The sequence below is a fragment of the Cyprinus carpio genome, chromosome A20 (genome assembly GCF_018340385.1).
Source record: "Cyprinus carpio isolate SPL01 chromosome A20, ASM1834038v1, whole genome shotgun sequence".
Classification (NCBI taxonomy): Eukaryota; Metazoa; Chordata; class Actinopteri; order Cypriniformes; family Cyprinidae; genus Cyprinus; species Cyprinus carpio.
Window position 1 is genome coordinate 11,188,278 of NC_056591.1, and position 26,600 is coordinate 11,214,877.

The 26,600-nt window shown below is 34.3% G+C and overlaps 1 protein-coding gene across 4 annotated transcripts; it reads left to right on the top strand.

The window, feature by feature from the left end:
• The first annotated feature begins 1,869 nt into the window (after window positions 1-1,869).
• LOC109069055 lies at window positions 1,870-26,013 on the top strand. Of its 4 annotated transcripts, none has more exons than XM_042777601.1 (7): window positions 1,870-2,066; window positions 16,834-16,877; window positions 19,078-19,959; window positions 21,490-21,633; window positions 23,577-24,242; window positions 25,243-25,439; window positions 25,773-26,013. In XM_042777601.1, the coding sequence occupies exons 5-6, from the start codon at window positions 23,731-23,733 to the stop codon at window positions 25,388-25,390; spliced, it is 660 nt and encodes a 219-aa protein (XP_042633535.1). In that variant the 5' UTR covers window positions 1,870-2,066; window positions 16,834-16,877; window positions 19,078-19,959; window positions 21,490-21,633; window positions 23,577-23,730; the 3' UTR covers window positions 25,391-25,439; window positions 25,773-26,013. The 4 variants fall into 4 exon arrangements, with proteins under 4 accessions (XP_042633535.1, XP_042633534.1, XP_042633536.1 ...); XM_019085752.2 differs by having other exon boundaries at window positions 1,874-2,066; window positions 25,243-25,429; XM_042777600.1 differs by having other exon boundaries at window positions 1,871-2,066; window positions 25,243-26,013.
• The last annotated feature ends 587 nt before the right edge of the window (window positions 26,014-26,600 follow it).

Sequence of the window (26,600 nt, forward strand, 5' to 3'; positions counted from 1 at the left end):
GATTATTTTGGGGGGATGGAACTTCATGCTTACTTTTTTTTTTTTTTCCTAATCTAAAAGTTATATATTTTCATACAAAAATTTATACAATATATAGCCATCTCAATAGTTACATTTTCCAATGAAATCTGGTTCAGGGTGAAGAAAATTTAAGAGGTCTGAGTTAAACTCCACCATATCCAAAGGTTTTTATAGAGCAAGAAATTGATTTATAACTGTGTGATTGCTGTGCAGATTGTCCATCAAAAACTGTGAACAAAAAGGAAAAAAGCTTTACAGAAGACTTTTTTCCTTCTATAGTGTGCCATTACAAGTCACTAAGAAATTCACAATGAAATATTTCACAAAACGAAATTGTACTGCATACAAAAATGAAAAGACATATCTTACAAATTGGTTAATCTGAAAAATATTTTAAGTAGCAGAGGGGAAAAGAACATGTCAAACAGTGTAAGGATTACGGTCTCTGAATGAACCTACATAAAGTACATTTCCTCCTGGCATCCGCGTATCTGACAGCTCACATTTCACCTTTGCTAAAGTGTCCTCAGCAGAGAAATGTTTCTAACATCCTTCACTGCATAGTGTGGATTCAGTTCATGCCACCTTCTGTCTCTTTGACTGTGATGTGCCCTGAGATGAAACGCATGCTAATCAATACTGCTGCATCCCGCATCGACTTAAAAATCTCAATTACCTCTAATTGTAATCACATCAGTTTCTATGTCAGGACCCTGTCATAACAGAGGATGTGCCCTGCCAGAAAATAAAATGAATTATGCCAAGCAACCGACAGACATGGGTTTTATATATATATATATATATATATATATATATATATATATATATATATATATATATATATATATATATATATATATATATATATATATATAAATAAAATAAAGAAAGAAAGAAAGAAACATTGCAGACCACTGATGCTTACTTTTATACACAAGACATTGCAGGGGAATTGACATTGAGTAGCCATAAATCAGGAACAGCACCTGAAAGCTGTGGCATGTGGCCTCAACCTGACAAACTGCCCTTGGAGCTCATCTTATTTTCTTTTACCTTTAATCAAAAGATTTATGAGATTATTTACAACCACTCAACCTCACCTTTACGTCTTTAGTGGATGATTCTTTTCTCCTCTGCCAGCCAATTTCACCAAAAGTATTACTGACAGCAATATGTAGCCTAATAAATAGCTTGAGGTGAGTAGAGAGGCGGCTATGGTCATTTTCTAAATATAAATCCAATACAGGCTTTTTAATGTCAATAATATAGATTAATGTGTCATTTAGGACTCTGCAGCGTGCGTGTCTTCAGTCACACTTTATATTCGGATCTCTTGAGGAAAGAATGTTTCATTAACTTAAGTAGAAATAAAACTTGGATGGGAACCAAATAGTCAAAAAAAAGTTAAATCTACAACACATGCAGATGTTGAGAACAGCAGAACCAGATATTTTACAGTTCAATATAAAAAGTTAAATTTGAGTAGCCTAACTTACATGAAAGTAGATCTAAATAAACCACGCATGAACGTCTCTGAAAAACACACAATAGTGATGATTCATTGCTGAATGAATCGATGCATTAATGATTCACATGACTCTCATAAAGACACTGTCGCCGCCTACTGGCCACACAATATAAGCCACAAAAAGCACCACTATTAATCTCCAGACTTTTTGCTGCTTGTATTACTCCGCTTATATGTGTTTGTGTGTTCCACTGGCATGCACAAAAATAAATAAATAAATAAATAAATATATAAATAAATAAAAAACCGGAATATTACAAAACAGTGAAAAGTCTCGGATATCAGTGCTCTTTGAACGCCGCTTGACCAATCAAATTCGAGGACAAGTGTTTGTGCGTGTTCGTTTGTTTGTGTTTGAGTTGTTTAAATTTAATTATTAAAGTGTTGTAATATAATCTCGTTGTGTTTTTCCAGACTCTTAATCTGCACATAAAAATAATTCGTCATGAAAGAAGCTGACTTGTAACCCACCTGATTGTATTTAGCCTACCTACTGCGATAGACAGACCTTTGAAGGGTAAGTAATGTTTTATTTGTATTGATGGATGTTGTATTCATTTTTTTTGTGTTAATCTCTTTAAATGCTTTATTTAATGGACGTCAATGCTAATATTACAATGAGTGTGGCAATGGGAACAATTTAAGATATTATTTTTTATTTGAGATGGTCACATGACCAACATTAGAACGCCCTCATTAAAGCTATCTCTTCAAAGAAGCTCTTATAATATATTGACTCAGACATACAACAAAGTGACCTACTCTCAAAAGTGATCTATCAAAACGACTATGAATGTACAGAGCATGAGTCATGTTTAACAAATACTCCTGAGATCCTCAAAGTGAATTTGAAAACCTGGTGGAGTTTTGATTCAAATAGAAAAATGGACACAAGTTTTAGTCTTGCAGTCAAAGTATGGCATGTTAAGTAATTTGAATGCAAATGTGATTAAACCAACCTAAGATGGTTTGCCAGGCTGGTCATCATAGATCAGATTAAACCAGTCTGATTTAAAATAAGTTTAAGATTATTTATGTCAGAATTTATTATGTGGCTACCAGGGGCATCGGACTGGGGGTTAAACCAGTACTGATTACCAGGGCCCCAAAGGAAGAGAGGGCCCTTGAAAAGTCTGGAATATATTTTATTTTACCTGGATATTTTCATTGGGGGGTCATGGGGGCCCATCAGGACTGCCTATGCATAGGGCCCAGGATCTTGTGCAACGCCCCTGGTGGCTACTTATGCTCATATTGTGTGCACATTACCCCAATTCTCAATCTGAAGTAAAGCAACTTCTGCATCATTCGTATAAACACATATGATTGTATGTCGTCAGTAATTCCACTACACTGAAAGTAATGTATTCTGAACATTGTTGTGAATAAAATAATTGCAAAGTTATGATTGATTGACAGTTCACAAATGAAACAACAGATTAAGCCATGGCTGCAAATATGAGATATGAAACTAATATGAAGGACAATGGCAGGCACAAGGTTATCTTATTCATAATTAAACTGAATCTGTTTTCATTTTATTATTATTTTCATTCTGTTAACATTGCACAAGCAGCTTACTAATAAGAAGTGTGCATTTCTCCATTTACTTTGCTTGAGGCAAGACTTTGGTGTCACGGTATACTCTGTCAGCAGCACAGACCCCTTTTATATTCTAGTACTTATATTCACTCTCCATTTCTATTATATAATGACTTTTTTCAACTCTGCTGGTTTTGCATTGAATACATAAACCACGTGGCATCCATCGCATTAGCCTGCATCACTTTTAGCACACCTAGAATGAACTCCATTATTAAACATGCTTATCAATATCAGCACCAGTCATTCTCTAGAAGCTGCTTTCTGGTCAGTCATCAATTTCATTTCTCCATTTGTGAATTATATTCACCTTGGGTCAGCATTGCATATGCACTTTTCATCTGAGCAGCAATAAAGCCGACCGGAGAGTTTCTAACCAGAGGTTTGTGGGTGATGTTTCGTATTGATGTTTGTGCAAAATAGATACTATAAATGATGCATTGCAATGTTAAAGAAATTGCTTTTGCAGTCATGGTTAGCTGTATATCTCATAGCAACGTGTCTCTAATCCTTTGTTCAATATACACAGGAGATGTTTTTCAGCATATCTCACTTACCTATCAATACAACCCTATCGATACAAAACAAGGCACATGGACATAAGATGTTTGATAATGGTCTCAAATGCTAAAATAGCTGCAGGACAAAAAGCTGCTTTTTATCTTGTCAGCAATCATCTTCAAAAAAAAAAGATAGATAGATAGATAGATAGATAGATAGATAGATAGATAGAAGATTTGACTCTAGTTTTGTATCAGATGACCGTAACATACACCCCCAAATAAATGGTTGTGACACCATGTCACAGTTTGAATCTGGTACTCGATGGGAATGATTGTATTAAATAGTATTTTGTGTACTTATGAAAAGAGAAACGTTACGTAAGAGACAGTCAGTGACTTTCCAAGAGTGCTGATATACAGTTCAACAGCACTGAAATTTATCAGTTTGTTCCTGATAGTCTATCGGTCTATATTATTGGGGGGGATTTTTCATCATTACAACAGTACAGTAGGTGACAAGTGATTACCTTTCTGAGAGAGTCACTAAGTTTATTCATTTAGAAACAAAACATGCAGTTGTCTAAGTGAGTAAATCACTGATAAAACAGTTGCTTCTGATTAAAATACAAGTCCTCTATTTATAATAATGCTTCCTCCAGTGAAAAAGTTGTCTTGTCTGAATAAGGAGATAAATATGCATAGATTCAGCATTGTAAGAACAAGCAAAAACAGTCTGAAACAGTTCAAAACAAATATGATGGTGGTGTTGTGGATTATGCACTTATATTTTGGCCAGAAGTGACAGTTTAAAGTTAAAATGCCTTTTAAAAAAGTTTTTTAGCACATTTTTATTTTTGTGTGAACCTTTATTGAATTGATCAATTATTTAACAAATATGCTGTAAACTGGCCCTACAGCACAATATTGTGTGATATTGCTTAAATGTAAAACTAATAATTGATTAAACCTAAAAAAGTCCATTTCAATAGTAAAATTTTTTTATAAACATATAAATAAATATTCAATAATTTACTGAATCAGTCAGAATATTTATTTAACAGCTCTGAAATATATATAGCTGAAAATTCTTTGGGAGTGAATAGTTTTATAGAAAAATCTTATATCAATGTCCTATACATGTGTCTATGTTACTGTACATGCTATGACAATATAATAAATCACACCAGCAATAACAATTATTTTTTGCAGTTAGAAGCATTTTCACTCAATAAATGCATATTTTATGTTTTCCACTGTCACTAGTCAATCCAAGAGTAATTGCCCAATAACACGGGTGCTAATCTTAGTTGCTTTAAAGTGTGATTAGACTAGAGAGTGTGAAAAAGTGTGGCATTGCAAGAGGCACACTTGATGGAAAATCCATTGCTCAGACAAGGTAATGACGTGCCAAGGGTGATGAAGGCAGAGGTACACAGTGTAGATAGCCAAAGCACTGGAATACTGCCCTGAGCACATTCTCATGTCCCCTTTGATCTTTCTCCTTGATCATGGCACTTTGTAAAACCCGCAAAAGCCAAAATGACCAAACATGACCAGTGTAATACTCTAACATTACACCACACAGACAACTAAGCCAGGATGCTTTGATCTCTGTAAATCTACACAAGTAGTAACACAAGTTTCACCTTGTGGAACCAGAAAGGGGGTGTTATTTCTGTCATTATTATTCTCTTAATATTCAAACACACGCATACATGCATTAAAATGAAACTAAACTGTCAAGTTCTCAAGAGACCTGTTTTTGTATGCCATATGGAGTTTCATTGTACTTGCGACTTTTTATAATGAGAGCTTCAACTTCAAAAGCATAGCAGACTTAATATGCCTAGTATAAGCAGGGTGGCATTTTAATTTCATTATTCAAATGAATTCATGTCCAGAGGTTAAGATTTAATTTTAGAAGTATCTCAGAGTACTGAGCAAAGTCTAATGGTTTAAAAAGACAATGTGTGTCTGAAATGAAGATTTACATCTATAAATATTCAAAAACATGAAAATGTTATAAAATAAAAAATGAAATATTGTATACACTATTAAAAAAAAAAAAATCTTGATTGGCCAGGGGTCTCCAGACTCGGTCCTGGAGGGCTGGTGTCCTGCAGAGTTTAGCTCTAAGTTGCCTCAACACACCTGCCTGGAAGTTTCTAAGCCTAGTAAGATTACTAATATTACTAATATTGTTGGAATAATGTTCAGAACAGTTTTTTTTCCAGCTAATGAATAATAAGAGAACATTGACAGTCAATCAAAATCATCCTGACAAACAGCGCAAGCATTAAAATGGCAAACGACAAAATGGCAGAGCATTCTTTTAATAAACAGAACGATATTGTATGTTGGTGTAGAAACAATTATTGTTATTGATATTGTTCTTAAGTATTTCATAGTAATTACCTTAACACACAGAGAAAGAACTACTAAAAAAAAACAGTGATCTAACTGAACAAATGTCCAGTATTCCATCAGTACAATTCTGATGAGAAGACATTTGTTTCCTGTGGACTCCTGCTGTCCATATTTGTCATCATCCACTGAGCTCTTGAGTGAATTCCTTTTCACCACGGGCCTGTCAGCAATCAAACCACCTCAAATCCTGACAACATGATTCTTCGCACCCCCTGTGTCCATTTAACACAGGGACAATTCTTCACTCTGTCACCCAGCCCAATCACCCAAATCTGGACTTAATTAGATCCTCATAGAGCCATTTCTCACATTACGGTGAAGAGCTTTCCCTAGGTAGAGCCTGATTAAGCAGACAGAGAAGTCATTGTTTTAGTGGAAAGTCAATAAAAGCTAACTGCTTTAACGGTGTCTTTATTCTTATATACTATATGAAGAGTTCAGATGCAAAAGCCTCTAAGTGGATTAAGACTTTTGGCCTAAAGCTGCATGGTGTAAAGTTGGGTTCCTTTTATTCTCTTTTAAAGCAAAAGACACATCTCATTTACAACAGATTTATGCTTTTCTTGACACACTTGGTTTCATTGACCATTTCGACCCTGAAAAAAGATGAACTGTTTGACCCTCAAAAGACGAACAGTAAAAATGACTGAAAACTCTTAAACTGCCCTTGAAATGTGATAAGTGAAAATGGAGAGACTAGAGAGAATTGAGTATTGTGGCTCTCACTGTTGGAAGAGGAGAGAATTACTTTAATTGTGGTTGTAAAAGTCTTGTCACATGCAATCAGGGAGATGATGGGTCAATATAAATCATCATGGATTCCTCATTCATTTTCCCACGCAGGGACAGTAAAATGTCTTCATTCTATCACTTACTGTGATGAGGATGAATTAAAGGCATGCTTGTACATGTGAAATCAATGGCACCTTAACAGCATGTAGCATGAAGCAATCAGCCAGTCTGCAACACAAATGACAACATCTGCAGTGTACATCTATAAAGCAGACTGTCTGTGTCTTCACATTGTGTGTGCTAGTGTCAAGAAATCAATTGCTTTCTTAATCAGTTTAAATTAAGTTCAGTTTCATGGTCAGAATTAATATGTTCAAATGGTGAAATTCCTTGACTCAGAACTCATCAAAATGAAACCTGTCAACATTTGGTCATTAGGACATGTACACTGCAAAAAGCCAAAATGTGCAATTTTTATATTTAAGAAACAATTTTTACTTTTGTCTGGGTTAAATAATATAATCAGGCTGGTTTATTACACACACACACACACACACACTTTTTTTTTTTTTTACACACACACACACACACACACACACACACACACACACACACTTTTAAAATAAGAAGAAGCAGAAATTTAGAGCAGAAATTTTAATATTGGCATTTTTTTATTTGTTGGTCTATGAATCTTTTTTTTTTTTTATATATATATATATATATATATATATATATATATATATATATATATATTGGTGCAACCCTCATTTTAGACTTGAATAACATATTAACACATTTTTATGTTATCTGGCATATTCAGGTTGATTTAGATATGATATATTTTTTTTATTTATATTTTAGATTTAATCAAATGCTCACTTAAAATTTCTAGTGTTTTATTTTAGATTTAGAGTATACATTTTATAGTATACCTTTTAAAGGGCCGTTACTCTTCACGCTTTACATGTCACCCTTGGGAGATATCATCAGGAAACACTGTGTTAGCTTTCACTGTGTTTCCTGAAAGACAGCGGAGACCAGGGACTAGAGCCCCAGAGACAGATCCCCTGTTATATTTTTATATTTAAGAAACAATTTTTACTTTTGTATGGGTTAAATAATATAATCAGGCTGGTTTATTACACACACACACACACACACACACACACACACACACACACACACACACACACACACACACACACACTTTTAAAATAAGAAGAAGCAGAAATTTAGAGCAGAAATTTTAATATTGGCTATTTGTTAGTTATTGACCTATGAAACATTTATATATATATATATATATATATATATATATATATATATATATATATATATATATATATATATATATATATATATATATATTGGTGCAACCCTCATTTTAGACTTGAATAACACAGATTAACACATTTTTATGTTATCTGAGTTTAACAAATTTTTATTTTATTTTTATATGTTTTAATTTGCATATTTTGTTTGGTTTAGATGTGTTATGTTTTTTTTATTTATATTTTTGTTTTTTTTATTTATATTTTAGATTTAATCAAATGTTAAGGGCCGTTACTCTTCACGCTTTACATGTTACCCTTGGGAGATATCATCAGGAAACACGGTGTTAGCTTTCACTGTGTTTCCTGAAAGACAGCGGAGACCAGGACTAGAGCCCCAGAGACAGATCCCCTGTTATATTTTTATATTTAAGAAACAATTTTACTTTTGTATGGGTTAAATAATATAATCAGGCTGGTTTATTACACACACTTTATTACACACACACACACACACACACACACACACACACACACACACACACTTTTAAAATAAGAAGAAGCAGAAATTTAGAGCAGAAATTTTAATATTGGCTATTTGTTAGTTATTGACCTATGAAACATTTATATATATATATATATATATATATATATATATATATATATATATATATATATATATATATATATATATATATTTATTTGTTGATTTTTTTTTTTTTTTTTTTTTTAATTTGTTTTTAGATTTTTTTAGACTTTTAGTTATTGACCTATGAAAGTTTTTTTTTTTTTTTATTTGTGTTTTAGTTTTTATCAAATGCTCACTTAAAATTTCTAGTGTTTTATTTTAGATTTAGAGTATACATTTTAGATATGATATATTTTTTTTATTTATATTTTAGATTTAATCAAATGCTCACTTAAGATATCATCAGGAAACACGGTGTTAGCTTTCACTGTGTTTCCTGAAAGACAGCGGAGACCAGGACTAGAGCCCCAGAGAGACAGATCCCCTGTTATATTTTTATATTTAAGAAACAATTTTTACTTTTGTCTGGGTTAAATAATATAATCAGGCTGGTTTATTACACACACACACACACACACATTTTTACTTTTACACACACACACACACACACACACTTTTAAAATAAGAAGAAGCAGAAATTTAGAGCAGAAATTTTAATATTGGCTATTTGTTAGTTATTGACCTATGAAACATTTATATATATATATATATATATATATATATATATTTATTTGTTGAACTATGATTTTTTTTTTTTTTTAATTGTTGAAACATTTTTTTTTTATTTTTTGTTGTTATCTAATTTTAGATATGAGTATTTTTTATTTATATATTTGTATTTATTTTAATTTCATTAAAATTTATTTTTTTTTTTTTTATTTTTTATTTTATAAAATGCTCACTTAAAATTTTAAGGGCCGTTACTCTTCACGCTTTACATGTTACCCTTGGGAGATATCATCAGGAAACACGGTGTTAGCTTTCACTGTTATGCTGATGATACTCAGCTCCATATTTCTTCGCGGCCCGGCGAAACATACCAATTTGAAAAACTAACTGAATGCATAGTCGATATAAAAAACTGGATGACGAGTAATTTCTTACTGCTAAATTCTGAAAAAAACAGAGGTGTTAATTATAGGGCCTAAAAGCTCTGCATGTAATGAACTAGAACGCTGTCTAAGCCTTGATGGCTTCTCTGTCAATTCTTCGTCATCAGTTAGGAACCTAGGTGTGCTATTTGATAGCAACCTTTCCTTAGAAAGCCACGTTTCTAGCATTTGTAAAACTGCATTTTTCCATCTCAAAAAATATATCTAAATTACGGCCTATGCTCTCAATGTCAAATGCGGAAATGTTAATCCATGCGTTTATGACCTCAAGGTTAGACTATTGTAATGCTCTTTTGGGTGGTTGTTCTGCACGCTTAGTAAACAAACTCTAGCTAGTCCAAAATGCAGCAGCTAGAGTTCTTACTAGAACCAGGAAGTATGATCATATTAGCCCGGTCCTGTCATCGCTGCACTGGCTCCCTATCAAACATCGTATAGATTTTAAAATATTGCTTATTACTTATGAAGCCCTGAATGGTTTAGCACCTCAGTATTTGAACAAGCTCTTGTTACATTATAGTCCTCCACATCCGCTCCGTTCTCAAAAACTCTTGCAATTTGATAATACCTAGAATATCAAAGTCAACTGCGGGCAGCAGATCCTTCTCCTATTTAGTGCCTAAACTCTGGAATAACCTACCTAACATTGTTCAGGAGGCAGACACACTCTTGCAGTTTAAATCTAGATTAAAAACCCATCTCTTTAACCTGGCTTACACATAACATACTAATACACTTCTAATATCCAAATCCGTTAAAGGATTTTTAGGCTGCATAGGTAAACCGGAACCGGGAACACTTCCCATAACACCCAATGTACTACTCTTCACGCTTTACATGTTACCCTTGGGAAATATTATCACTGTTTCTCTCTTATTCCGAGGTCACCGTAGCCACCAGATCCAGTCTGTATCCAAGTCAGAGGGTCACTGCAGTCACCCGGATCCAGTATGTATCCAGCCCAGATGGTGGATCAGCACCTAGAAAGGACCTCTACAGCCCTGAAAGACAGCGGAGACCAGGACTAGAGCCCCAGAGACAGATCCCCTGTAAAGACCTTGTCTCAGACGACCACCGGGGCAAGACCAAAGGAAACAGATGATTCTTCTGTACAATCTGACTTTGCTGCAGCCTGGAATTGAACTGCTGGTTTCATCTGGTCAGAGGAGAACTGGCACCCCAACTGAGCCTGGTTTATCCCAAGGTTTTTTTCTCCATTCTCTCACTGATGGAGTTTTGGTTCCTTGCCGCTGTCGCCTCTGGCTTGCTTAGTTGGGGACACTTCATTTACAGCGATATCGTTGACTTGATTGTAAATTATTGCACAGATACTATTTAAACTGAACTGAGCTGCATGATGACATCACTGAATTCAATGATGAACTGCCTTTAACTGTCATTTTGCATTATTGACACACTGCTTTCCTAATTAATGTTGTTCAGTTGCTTTGATCGCAATCTTTTTTGTTTAAAGCGCTATATAAATAAAGATGACTTGACTTGACTTGATTTAACATTATTTTTTAATTATTGAGATATGAAATATTTGATAATACTTAAATTATTAAATTTTTAATATTTCAAATAATTCATTTTAGCTTTTAGCGTTTGATTTGAAATTTATTTAGAGAGTATAGTATACATTATAATATTGGGTATCTATTAGTCGTCTTACAATGAAACTTATTAATGGTCAGAATTTTAATATTGGTGCATCCCTATAACTTAGGGGAAAAAAAACAGTCGATTTACATGTTAGGACATTATTAAACACATTTTTACATTACCTGACGACATTTTTGTACTTTATATTTTTACAGTTGTCACAAACAGGATGCCATATTTGCCTGTTTGCTTAAGTGATAGCTCTCTATCCAGGCTGGATGCCAAACGGGTCTAACACTCATGAGCAGCAGCCTGCCCACCCCATTAATCTCAGACTTCATTGTCTGGCAATAAAAAGGCATGTCTGAACATAAAAGATCCTCCTATCCATCAGTGCCACTCAATAAATGGCCACAGATTTAAACAATATACGGCCTCGTGATAAAGTCTTGTTTGTAGTCTGTCTTTCCAATAGGCAAGCCCCAGATAACCATCTAAAGCTTTTTAAACCTGTGGGCTCTGTAAGGTTGCCACAGCACACAATAAGATGGTGACAAATTTCAAATTTATCCTCAGTGACACATATGTCTGATGTTAATAGAGGTTTCAGGGGAAAATGGAACAAACAATCTGTTGAGCCTATATAGTGGAGGATATACAAAGAAAATCAATATAAAACTAAATGAGATCTACTGCATTATATAACACTTTTTAAGTCCACTGCTGAGGATTGATTGCACTGATGTTCTAATAAACCAAAGCAATGAGTGATTGAAACCATGCTACAGGTATGTCAATCAAATCATGGTCATAAAACACACATTTTAGACAGAACAATATCATAAAAAACAAAGCAACAAAAATACACATTATGGCTTCCTGCACAAAATATAAAATTCATTGTTTTCAGAGTTCATGTTTGGAACAGCATTGTGATTTGCCAGCGTCCCGTATAAACGGAGGAGCGGCAATCAGGCTAATGTACTCGAGTGTGTCCAACGCACAAAGCCTTCTCACTGAAGCATTAGCTCAGCAATCTCCCAAAGTGAAACACCCCTCATTAACATGAATGACCAGAATCTATCATCATCAAGAGATTGTGTTCTTTGTTGTCCCAAAAGCAGGTTCACTATATTTGCACCCTTAGAGAAATGTTAAAGGAGATTAAAAGTGTCTCTGTTTGATCCTTCCAGCTGAATTAAATGTGATATGGCTATAGTTTTTAGACTATGAGCAGATCCCTGCCCTCAGCTACTTTAGTCCAAGCTTCTATAGACAGCACTGTTCTCTAGTGAACCCATGATTGTTTAATTTAAGAGCAAGTGCAGTCTGATAATGGCTGAGCAGACCACACATCCCAAGGTGAACAAGGACACTGTCTGGACATTTACTCCATTGACACTGTGCAGACAAAATGCCAAACACAGAATGTAGAGGACAAGGTCTGTTGTGCTGTGACAGCACTATATACAATATACACTAGAGGTGATGTGGACTTGCATAAGCTCTGTAAGCTAGAATTTATAACACAGAATTAGAATAGCAGACACAAGACAGAACCATTCAATATGTTGCCAGTCTCTGATTCTGGAAATCCTCGTGGTTTTATGATAGCGTTGATCCGCTGAGAGGAAACCATGAAGATGTTCTGTTCAAGCAGAGCAACTGCTCCTCTGTCCTGTGCTTATGAAATCAATATTCTGAACAGCTGCCAAGGCACTTAACACAATATCGCAAATCCATTGAGTTGGATCCCTTGTATATAGACTGTTCTTAGCCTAAAGTGGAACTGTATATAATATAATATAATATAATAATAGGATTTGAACCTCCATTGCATGCTGAACAAAAGTGTTCCACAAGTGTTGATATTTGAAGGAAGAGCTCAAGGCCAGAACGAGAAAATTGTGTATAAAATAAAATAACAGCTGAGAGTTCTAACAGCTGATAAAAGCCTCACAATAATTCACACGACTCTAGCCCATCAGTCCATAATACATAATACTTTCTACAGTAAAAAAGTCAATCCCCTGTTGTCCTCTTACATTCAAATCCACCAACATACTGTATTTGTTTGGAATTGTTTAGGACTGTATTCTCTTCATCTGTGCATTTTTCTCTCCTGATTCAAGCAAAATAACTTTTTCACTACAGAAAGCAAAATTATGGATTGGGGACTTGTATTTTAGTTGGAAGCAACAGTTTAAAGATGTTTTAGGTTCAAAATATCTTCATAATGGATGCTTCAGAATGGATTTAGTCACTGCTTCACATGACTAAAGTCATGCATGTGGATAACTTGTGGATTATTGTGATGTTTTTATCAGCTGTTTGGACTCTCATTCTGATGGCACCCATTTTCAAATCTGTTCTGATAAAAAACAAACTCATCCACAACTTGGATGGCCTGAGGATGAGTAAATTTTCATCAAATTTACATTTTTTGATGAGCAGTTTGAGCTGCTCTAGACGGTTGTTACAGTAGGGCAAACCAATCGCACTACATGTGGCCTCAGTCCTCAATAGCTTGCTGTTAAAAAGGTCTGCCCAAGTGCTGGTGGTGACCTGACTGAGCTGTTCCACCAGTTCCAGTGCTTTTTCAAGAAATTGGGAGTATTGTACATTCAGAGTAATCCAATGGTACTGAGACTTGGCACAACTTGGACTTTTCATTGCCTCTTTTTGCATGTAACATCGTTACGCCAGTACTGTAGGTGACTATGACTATCTGAGTGAAAATTTTCATTGGTGAAGCTAAAATACATAAAATGTTGACTGGCAGTTGTGTCTAAAATGTAAGTTACTCAGTAGTATTAACTTTTTGTTAACTGTTGATTATTTTATAAAAACAATCCAAAAACTTGAAATTGTCAAGATTTCTGAAATGCTTGAAGAGACGTGAGCTAACTCACATTTGAGAGATTAAAGAGATTCTTTACTGCTGTTCTATGTGCAAAATATTTATTAGATGTCCAGCTAGTCCAATCCATTGACCAATCCTAGATATTGAATATACCATAAAATATTTCCAATCTCAGGAAAAGGTTTTACTGCTAGCCAAAGACAACTAGTTGTCCTTGAGGAGAAGACTGAGAGAAGCAAAATGGTTTAGTGGTTTATTAGAGTCATAAGGTAACCTGTTTTTCACTGGTCTTTTCATGTTACAAATGTTAAACAGCATCTTTCTCCTCCTGCACAGATTTAGGGAGGACATAAATCACTGCCTAATAAATTTTCTTTCTTTTTCTTGGCAGAGAATCTCGACTTCTTTTTCTGCAGCTGTTTCATCATGTGAATAACATACTGCTGTATCCTGTCAGCGGCGCTCTGTGGGATATTCTGCCATTTAATGATCCAAAGATTATGTTCCAAGTAAAAGATTTAGCTTGGAGGACTCTTAAAACAGCACTTGGGGATTTTAAATTATTTTCTTTTCTTTTAAAGATCTTTGATCCTGAACAGCGAGGGGCCAAGGGTAAATGCAATTAATTTGTGTTTACAAAATGAAATGAGATTACCTAACTGTTTGCACAATCAAGCGCCCACAACACGCTTGTTTTCAATAGTACTGAATTTCGGGGTTGAAGTGGTAACGTGGGCCTCTTCAGTCTGAGAGTCTTAAGAGGAGAGTCACGTAAAAACAGATTGAAAGGAAAATAAATTAATAAAAGTATTCTTAATGGATAGAGAGAAGCAGGCATGAAATCATGAACAGAAGCCAATCAGCCCATTCAATCTCTTGTGCTTTATGAGCCGTGCAGATTTTTAGCACTGAAGCGCAATGAAGTGGGACACAATTAGCATGCCAGCAATTACTTCTTACACTGCATTTAAGCAGCCAATTCTTCGCTTTAAGGGATTCGGGGTACTGGTTTGCTGTCTTATTGCTTTTAACAGTGTATCACCTCAATGTACATGCTTGGTTTGGTCATATAAGCTGTCTCTAAGAACCTGTGTGTTTGATTTAAGACCCTCAATTTTTAATGTTAATTTAATTAAATCAGTGGATTGCTGTGGATTGCAGGTTTATATTCAATGATATGGAAGTAAAACGAAAGCACATTTTTAATATCTGTTCAATCTTAATTTGGGAACTTAGATTTTTCTCATTTAATTGACTAAAACTCAAATTATTAATAAATTAATCAAAGCATTTTATGTAATAATACAAGTAAAATTGTAATTTTAAAATGTTTTTTTTTTTTTTGTGGATTTTAAACTTATAATTAAAACATTTTGAATATTTATTTACCATTTTTATGTTTTATTTTATTTGACAGCCCTAGTTTAAGGGATTTCATTGCCATCAGTACATTTGAATAATTAAAATTAAAAAGTTATTTTCAGATTTAAAAATCATAAGTAATTTTTTTTATTTATTTATTTAATTATTTTGCTTAAAACTCTTCATATTTATTTATCTAAATTTTATTTTTGCTTTTTATTTTCTTTGACAGTGCTATCTTACAGTAAGTGTTTTCATATAGTAAATTTGAATTAAGGTTCACTGATGAATCAGTCAATCAAACTATTATCTGTAATTAATTTGCTTAAAATTTTAATTGTAATTATATATTTATTTATTTATTTAGATTTTGAATTTGTAATTAAGTATGTAATTAAATGTTTTCATACCATTGGTGAATTTGAATTACTGTTCACAGATGCTTTTTTTTTATTTAAGAGTGTGCAGAAAAGGACAATTAAATAGTGAACATGTGACTTTTAAAAAAACAACCTGTCTCAGTTTCATAAGACAAATGTGAATCATATCTGACGCAGGTTTTATTAGATCCTGTCTGGCTCATGTTCCACTCCCCTGACCTCAGCATTAGAGGAGAGGATGCTGACTGAGACGCCCTTTGACTTTGACAGCGGGGGATGTGACACCCATATGTGTGCATGGAACAATGCTGACCCACTGAATTTTTTTACACACCAGAGCAGGCATATGTACTATTCTGGGGTGAGCGGTCTATTTATAATCGAGTCTTAAGAGACATATTGTCAACACCTGACGACATCAGCTGCACAAGAGATTCATTGGATGACAAAACTCTTTCTCAGGCCATTCAATATGAGTTTGTTTCATCGTCTGAAGAGATTTGGAGAAATGTAGCGTTACATCACTTGCTCGCCGATGGATCCTATGCAGTGAATGGGTGCCGTCAGAATGGAAGTCCAAGCAGCTGATAAAAACATCACAATAAACCACAAATAGTCCATCAGTTAACATCTTGTGAAGCAAAAAGCTGTGTGTTTGTAATAAACAAATCCATCAAGATGTTTTTAACATCAAACCATTGCTTCCATCTAAGATACAAGTCCTCAATCCATAAAATCACTTTCTTCTGTGAAAAAGTAATCTTGTCTCAGTCAGGAGAGAAATATGCACAGATCAGCCAAAACAGTTGCTCGTGTAGTTATTTCAATTTAAATTAATTTTAATTCACATCAATATTTTATTTTGATGTATTATTTTATTATATATTATTTATTTCAGATGAAGCACAGTTATTCCAGCCACTACAAGACATTACACTGCAGGTGAGAAGTATTTCACATCACACATAGTGTAAACACAGATTAGGTAGATGGAAATCATGGGCACAGACTTTTAAATCAGTAGGAAATAAACATAAGTAATGGTTATAAATTTGATGATATGGTTTCTAGATGGAGAAGATATGATGAGTCATATATGCTTGGAGCAGTCAGGACCACCAGCCAATTATAATTCTCCACTAAGCACTTGACTCTAAAGTGGGCCAAACTATTATTTCCCAGACAGAGAACAGTGTTCCCAACTGAAATATATGTGGCTTCTAAATTGCATTTGGAGACTGACTAAATTAAATCCTTTTATCTACCTGTTTTTTTCTTTTAGCCAGTTCCAAAACCCTTCTGTTCTAAATGACTGTCAAAATGATCTCTTTTATTTCAGAAACACCAGGAATTGATATGCTAGAATTAGAATCACAAAGCTGCTCTGATGTACATCTATTTGGCTAAAATTAGGGGTAATGACGATTATTAGACGTAATGCATCCTGCAATGGATCTGTAAATCAGAAAACATCTGGTTTATGTACTCTGGTTCTGTTAGTAGAGGCAAATGGAAAGTAAATTCAATATAAAACTGATTTACACTTAGTTTTAAAATTGAGTTTAGATAACTAGGGGCAGAAGGACTGGGTCCTAAATAAAAGAAACCAAAGAAAATACAATAGAGTGTGTCTGTATAAAATGAACATGGTAGAGAATAACAAGCACCACAGCTACTCAAAAAAAATAAATTCTGTCACTTAAATGAAATATATTCAAGTCACATATATAAAGAACAGTGATATCTGACTATTAGGTTCCTATTAGATATAATAGTAACTGTTGGGTACATCTGTAATATTTATTGAGATTTTTTTGTGTTGTCATAAAAGATACTTGGCCTGCAAAATATCATATTTAAATCAGCCTTTTTTCTTGTTTTCCTGTTAAAAAAAAAAAAAAAAAGCAACAGAATTTAGGTCAAAGACACCCATCCACAACAATTAAAAGTTCGTTTCTTTATATTCATGTTTAAGCATATGATTTATGCAACCTGATCTCATGAGACCAAGTCACTGTTTTATTTGCTCTCCAGAGATGACTAGAGGTCCACAAGTGTGGTAAACATTGAATCTCATATAAAAGGAAAAAAGTATTTTTCTATCCTTCCAGGTAAACAGAAACAGTTGAACCTCACCAGTTAAACATACAAAATACAGCTTGAAGTGACTTGAATCACTATACTGTAGATCAGCACTTGGATAATAGCATCTGCCAAATTTGCTATATGTACTGTAGTTGTTTTCGAGCAAGGTTTATTGCGGCTTAAAAGTTTAGCCATTGTTATTGCTTCATCTCTGCAGTCTTTGTCAGTCTATTGAGAAGAAAAAAACTCACCTTTCATCAGTTCTATAGATGATTTGTTAGTTTGTTGTTTTCGAGCATTGTTTTTTGAGTTTTAAGTGTTTGTGGGTTTTTGTTAAGAAATGTTCCCTGTGTTCTCAATCATCTAACAGGCGTCCTGTTTTTGACCTGCATTAACTGTGCTGAAAGAATGTAGTTTATATAATATTGTTTCATTTGTTGAATTCTCTGCGCTGAGAACATTACAGTATTTAATGGCATCCATATGTTTTTCTCATCCAAATCTAAAGTACATTGGCAAGTTTACACAATGAATAAACAGTGTATTTCTGAAACTGCCAGACCAACTTTGCAATCAGTGACGACAGAATATAAACCTCGAGAAAAAGAACATGATTCTGTCCTGTTCCCATCCTTTATTGGTCCAGCGACGTATTTAATCAAAGGAAATCAATTATTGCAATGGACTTTCATATTTGTTCATTAATTTTCCTCTGAATTAGCTGCATAATTTATGTGTGTGCAGGTAGATGTGGCATGTCCGTCATTGTATTTGGCAGTAAACACTACTACATAAATCACTCAAGTATTACAATTTTGATCAGTTTAATGCATGTTTGTTGAATACAAAATTTTAACTTCCTATTTCTTATTTTACTCATAAATCAAAAGGCAAAAAAGAAAGAAAAAAAAAAACATTAGAAAATTGATGTAATTAATGAACAGCTCTACAGCATACTGTGAAATCTATGGCAAGAATAATATTATAGTATATCCACAAGACTTTGCTCTCTAAAGTATTTCATCCAGTCTGTTTTCTTGTTTTTTTTGTGAATAAGCTCTTTATATGGGTCCTGTGTCCGGTCCAAGCTGTGAGAGCGGAGGAATCAGATACAAGTTGGGAAAATGCGTGGTGAGTTTTCAGGAGCTACTTACTGGATTTTGCCTTATGCCAGGGAGAAAAGACCCAGGGTACTATAAATAATGTACGAGTAAATATACAACTGAAACAAAATGATTGACATGGAATTTAGGTTTGAATGCATGTAATTTCAGGGTGGCATAACATCTGATCATCTGACGGAATAAGTGTTAAATCACTTTATTGTGGTTGGAGAGAGAGCTTTATATTTATATATTTTGCCAAGTAATGATGGATAAACTTTAGGTTTGAGAAGCTCATGAGATGTTTTTAGAACTGGTTTTACATCGTTACGAAGTTGAAAAATGTATTGTGGATTTGAGAGCTTTTGTATTAACAGCTTTCTTTCCCTTCATGCATTCATATCTTGTAGTTTCTTAAAACGAATGGCTGAGTGAAAATCTGGTATGATGACAAAAAGACCCTTTTCTGTGAAACTCGTACATTATCAGACATCATGGCACAGATTACCCCACACTCCCCCTAATATTCTTGCCCTGGTCTCTCTCTCTCTCTCTCTCTCTCTCTCTCTCTCTCTCACTCTCTCACTCTCCTGACCACAAAAGAAAGAAATCATTGAGTTTTTCCCTTTTTATAAACACTCCCTCCCCTTTCAGTAGTCTCCAAATAGGGACACAGACTTTCAGGTTCCCAAACTTTGTTGGAAGAAGTGAAAAGAAGTTTAAGGCAGACTTTGTGTACTCTGTTTCTCTGCCTCTGAATGGCAAAGTAAAGAACAGCGCTTTGAACATTTTGACCAGACACATGGCTCTACCTTGTGACACGGCAGAAGATTCTGGTGAGTTCTGTAAACTTTTGGTTTGTGCATCTTATTTTATTCATGTTTCTACCTTGAAAAACGAGATCTATGTTTTGATGAATATGGCAGAGCTATATGCATTTTTTTTTTCTGCATTCAAGGTCTAAAAAATTTAAACTAACCAATAATTTGAGTGCATGACTCGTTGCTTTAGTGACTGCTGTAAATATATCTTTATGACATTTTTTAATTATGGTAATATTGTCTTAGATTTCATTAATATGCAGTGATAGTGTAAAATGTAAGACCACACTCAACCTTTAAACAACTACACTTTTCTTTTCTTTTGCTGCACATGAAATTCTTTTTAATGTAAGTAAGACTAAATTAAACCCAGAACTGGAAAAGCGAGTTTGTACTTTCCATTCACAAAGAGTTCTGGGCAATTTGTGTAGTCTTCCAATATTGCAAATGTGATCTTCTGCTCTGAAGGGAGAGTATCAGCACAAGAGTGAACATAACTTCCAGACACTTGGCATTATTACTGAAGGTTAATTGTGACTTTTTATTTAGACTAGGCATCAAAGTTTGTTATCATTAAAAAGATACTGCATTTCCTCAGCTTTGAACTGGTTTGGCATGTATTTTTAGGAATGACACAATGCTACTAAAAAGGTCCCTGGAGGAAACGTAAAGGCCAGAAGCAATGTTTGAATGGGCTTTTAGGATTACAATAGTATCATTTCAGTGTCTAAAAGGTTTTATTGTTTTCTCCATTGTAAAACATTACAAGCTCTGGATTGGCAGTGCATGCAGTTGTGTGGCATAAAAGCAGAGTGGCTAATTAAATCAAGACATTTGTGCTATTGTTCATTTACAGCGTTGATCAGTAAATCTATCATGTCTGTGTATGACGGCCATTTGCTCTGCTTGGTTAAGGAACATTATGCATTATTCCATGACATAATGTTTTTTCAGCAATACATTTTCAATACATTTGACACTTTCAGACTGAAGTAAAAAAAAAAAAAAAAAACCCTTGCAAAACATTTCAGTATTTAATTTTCACAGTGAAGAAATGATAAAAGAGATTCATTTTCTCAAAGTGCTTCGGGACTAAATGAGAAATAAATCACTGCTTTCATTACTGCATGCACAGCAGAGCAGAAGTTCATTACAAGCTGTGTCGGTCTGCGGAGTTACAGATATTATCCTTCCTCCATGAAACACAAATGTCAATCAGTAAGTATGAACAACAAATTACTGCTGTAGAGAGGAAAAGATGCTCTTGATGGTACTCCTTTAAATGGTTCTTTACTAAAATAGCTTGATAGTGATAGTGTTGTTTTTTAAAATAAAATAAAAAAATGCTAACATATTTGGCAGGCAGCTACCACAGGTCAAGCCTTTAAAAAAAAAGGCCACTGCAAAGAACCCACAGATTTGATTTTCTACACTAATGCGAAATATATATATATAGGCCAATATATAAATATTATGTATATATATCAGCTGCCCAGAACATGCACAGAAAGTATTATATTTTTTTAATTATTATTTTTTTTTTAGGCAAAGCGTGCTGAACGACCACAAAATCCAAAAGTGCTCACACTGTGGAAAAGAGCTGCTGTCTTCCCTCGAAGACAGATATCGCATTTCACACATTTCCAGATGTTGAAAGGAGTGTTGGGACACCCTGGAGTAAGATATTGTGTGAGTTGTCAGTTCAGTCACATCTGGAGACATGAGAGATGAGGTGATGAGCCTCAGAGAGCATCAGAGAGCAGGAGATAAAACTGGAAAAAAAAAAAAAAAAAACATTTATTATCCAGCATTTTGACTTGTTTTGCAACCAAAATACTTAAACAACCTTAAAGCAACCTAAGATGCAAAACTGCATAAGATTATAAAACTTTCAGAGAATATATCTTGAATTATTTTTTCTTTGCCCATTAAAAAAAATATTTTTTTTAACAAGAAAAGACAAACCTCCCTACGTTTTATTCTGTCAATTTTTTTTATTCATTTATTGCCATGTTTATTTTATTATTCAACATAAAAGGAAACTTTATTTTTAGTTTATAAAACCATTTAAAAACTCATGATCATCCACGATTAATACAAGATGATGCTTTTGATGCCAAGGGCACTATGTAGAAACTGTAAAAAGGAATGTGTGATTGTATTATTTAAGACAGGCCTCACACTTTTTCTTTAAAAGAGTGAAAAAAGAGAGCGAGAGAGGGGTGGAGGGCACTCGTCCTTGTACATGGAAGACTAAACAAACAGCCTCCCCTTCTAGAGAGGTCATGTGCTACACCTCAGGGCCTTCACAAAAATGAATGTGCTCGCTACACACACCAGCAGGAAGCCCACCTCCACATGCTGTGGAAAACCCTGTAAAAGTCTACTGCTTCATTTAGCATTCACAGTCCGGTTGGCAGGCTGTATAGTTTCACAAATACAGCAAGTTCTTTCTTCCTCTGACCTCTCATTATCTTTAATGTTTTACCATAAGTTTCAGAAAATTATGTGAAGATATGTGTATTTTTCTTGACTAGATTTTAGTCAGTTTGGTATCTATAGAAAATCAGTAATATGATATAATATAATATAATAGTACAACTTTTTACACACACATAATGTTCTAAAAGATTTGGATCTGTAAATACATTTTATTCAGCAAGGACATATTAAATTGATTAAATGTGACAAGAATTTTACATTGTTACAAAATTCTATTTTAAATAAGTGCTGTTCTTTAGCTTTTCTTCAACTCTGTAATCAAGAACAACAACAAAAAAAGGTTTTATGGAAGCTTGTTTCCACCATGGGATCAAATAAATAAATAAAAAAAGGTAATTCATGGCTTTTTTCCCCTCACAATTCTGAGTTTACATCTGATAATTCAGATTTTTTTTTTTTTAAGTCTATATTTTTTTTTTCTCAGAATTGCAAGATATAAACTCAATTCTGTGAAGAAAAGTCACAATTGTGATTTATATATACAATTCGCACTTCTGAAATGAGTCTAAATAGTGAGACATAAACTAGAGAATGCCAGAGCCAATTTAGAACTGTGAGATAAAAAAAAGCTGCAATTACCAGTTATGTTTTATTTCATGGTGGAAACAAAAGAGAATTAAGACAGAATTAAGATGTAAACTTAGAATCCTGAGGGGAAAAACTCAGAAAGTCAGCATTTATCTTGCAAATCTAAATATCTCACAATTTTTTAGTCTGTGGCAGAAACAGGCTAACAAAGTTTTCAGCATTGATAATAGCAAGAAATGTTTCTTGAGCAGCAAATCAGCATATTAGAATAATTTCTTGTAATTTCTAAGATCTTGTGACATTGAAGACTGCTGATAATTCAGCTTTGTCTTCACAGTAATAAATTACATTTTAAAATATATTCAAATAAAAATGTTATTTTAAATTGTAATAATATTTCACAATATTACTGTTTTTACTGTATTTTTGATCAAATAAATGTAGCTCTAGTGAGGATGAAGAGACTTATATAATAATAAAAATATTTACAAATCATACCGACTCCAAATTTTTGAACAATACTGAATAGTTTCCTTTGAGGAAAAGTTTTGGTCTGTTCTCAAAGCAAAACATTATTAGAGTGTCTGTTTATTTCTTCACAGATGAGGTCAGAGCTTTGCACCAGTGGTGACTGTGTGGAAAAAGTCTGTCCAGCTTTGAGGGGCTCAAGAGGGACCTCACATTTGCCATCGCTTGGGTTCTCATCCATCACTCCGTCAAGTCCCAGGTCATAGAGGTTACTTCCTCTTCTGGGTCATGAAGAGGCTTCACTCTACTCTGGGCACTTGGCTCTTCACACTCCTAGTGATGCTAGTCTACTGCCAGAGTGGTGATGATGGAGAGTGGGGATCAAGTGAAGTCTCTGGGACTGCAGTCACTGGCAATTCCTCCGCTTCAGTCGTCCATGCAGTCGGGGATGAGCCAGACAGGACCAGGCCAGTTTTTCAGACCCTGCCAGAGACAGAAGGCGGTGACTGTTATGTTCACTTTCACACAAGCCAAGTCATGTCAAGGCGGTTACGAGCTTTCAGAGAGGAAGTTGCTTATCTGAAGGCCCTTCAACATGGGAACCAGGCAGTGATGGAGAACCTGGTCCAGTTTGTAGGAGCAGAAATGGGAGATCAACACTACGAGGAGGTGATCCAAGAGAACATTGCTGGAATCAGGGAGGATCATGTGAGCTGTGAGAGTGTGGTCACTAAAGCAGCAGAGGAGTTGGAGAGTCAACTGGAAGGAGATGCTCAAGCCACTTTGGCTGGAATTCAGAAGTGAGATGAGTTAATAAGACAGTCATATGCTCTCATCTTTGAGACAAAACTTCAAGGTTTTTAACAATTTAAGATGCTCTAAGGCAACAAACCTGAATAATTAAAACAAGAGAGGAGAGTTTAATACATGTGCAAAATATTTAGTGTCAAAATTGAACAATTTGTTCTTTACACATAAGAAGTAGCAATCGAAAATCAGAGGTGAAAATATCTATATTTTTCTAAATATATAGGTATACTGTGCATCCCATATAAATAAATAAGTACTATTAATATTTTATATATTAATATATAATACTAATACTATAGAATTGCATTAATTTGAAAAAACGTTAAAACTGTAATATTATGAAATATTATTACAATTTAAAATAACTGTATTTTTATTTTACTATATTTTAAAATGTAATTTATTCCTGTGATGCAAAGGTGAATTTTCAGCAGCCTTTACTCCAGTCTTCAGTGTCACACATTCCTTCAGGAATCATTCTAATATGCTGATTTAATTCTCAAGAAACATTTCTTATTATCAATGTTGAAAATTTTTAAATGTTAATTTTTTTTGTGGAAGCATTTTTTTAGGATTCTGTGATGAATAAAAAATTCAAAAGAACAGCATTTTTGTGAAATAGAAATCTTACTGTCACTTTTGATCAATTTAATGATTAATAATTTTTATATATTATAAGAATATTTATTTTTTAAAAACAACTACAACAAAAAAAGCTTGTAGCTCGTAGACGTAGATCCTCAGACTAACCACTATGACGTGACTTCGATTCTGGTTTCTGCGTTTTCCATCACCAGCCTGGACAGTTGAAAGGAATGTAAATTTCAGCCCCTTTGAGGCCCCTGGTTCAAGAAAAACTAAGCTGAGGCCCTAAGGAGGCCCCTGTTCATTTCCTCCTTCTCCTCTCTCTCTCCCTCTCTCTCTCTCTCTCTCTCTCTCTCTCTCTCTTTGATTATTTCTGATGTTGTGTATACTTTGTCTTTATCTAAGAATAAAAGAGGAGTCCCTTGCCTTTGAAGAAATGCTGCGTACCACGACAGACATCGCCTCTCGACTGGAGAGCTCCTCACGAGCCCTGCATGTGGAGATGACTGAACAGCTGAGGAAGAACATGAGACAGCTGCGCGAAACTAAATGACTCGGTGGGAAGCCATCCAACCTGGAACAACAGATAAAAGTATTATATGGCATGTCACATCTATATTAATCCACAATGTTTTAATGACAGTAAAAACAATGTTGTCACCTTAAACAGTCCATATGTGGACCATTTGACTTGAATTAATTGCATTTTTTAATATTTTATCTCCCTTACTATGTTTTTGGGAAAGGGCACTGTTGTCAGAGAATAGACTAAAACTCCAACTATATTTTTCTCTCTTGTCTGATGTTCATTTGTGAGCCATATTGAAAATATAATGGCTATGTGTACAAGGAAACATGATTATGATGAAACATGATGAAAAAAAAAATTATTCTGGCTGTGAGGTGATATCTTAAAAGAATATTCTCTTTCCAAGTTCAGACAACCCCACAGCTATGGTCTGGCTGTCTGGGCGCTAGGGAGCAGATGGTGAAAAGACTGTATGAGGCTCTGGAAATCAGCAAGCATGAACTCGCATACATTGGAGAGAGAGAGAGAGCAAGATGGAAAAATAAAAAATAAATGAAAAAAAAAGACATGGCAGTGATGTCCCTGAGGAATAAATAAAAACATGCCTTGCAGCTTGGAGCCAGAATCTAAAGAATCAGGACAAGAAAGTAGAAATATTGTGACTTAATATTAATATTTTAAAATATTTTGTGATTACTATAGTCAATGATTGAAAAATACTGTAAGTATAGGCTCTACTAATAAAATATAAGTGTATTACTCTAGTCAGTTGTGGTCACTTTTGCTGGATGTGTATTTTTTAATGCAGTTCTGTGTGTATGCTGCTAGCTATTATGATCACAGATACAGCTTGTGTGAAAGAATGACTTTCAGTGACATGAACTAAAGACTGTATTGAGGGTTGTATATTTATAAACTGCTGATGGTGGGTTATAGTCATTCTTGATGTGGCATTGTTGAATATGATATTCATATTTGTGTAAGATTATCAGGATATCAAAAGTGTGGAAACACTGAAATGCAACTTACAGTACAGAATTGTTGAGGCTGCTTTTATTAGAAAGATTTATGTGAAATAGCAATGAAATATAATTACTGCCTAGGCCTGCTTTTACTTTCAGGATTCCGATCCTGTGTGTTTAATTAGCATAATTGTTATTAATAATATATGTTTCTGTCTCGAAAGTCATCTACAGTAAAACTGCGTTTCAGTTTCACCTTCTGAGTGAGTTCT

Excerpts from the sequence above, each read along its gene's own strand:
- LOC109069055 (XM_042777601.1), top strand. The coding sequence starts at position 23,731 with ATGAAGAGGCTTCACTCTACTCTGGGCACTTGGCTCTTCACACTCCTA. Across the intron at positions 24,243-25,242 it reads ACTTTGGCTGGAATTCAGAA|AATAAAAGAGGAGTCCCTTG; the intron begins GTGAGATGAGTT and ends TCTTTATCTAAG.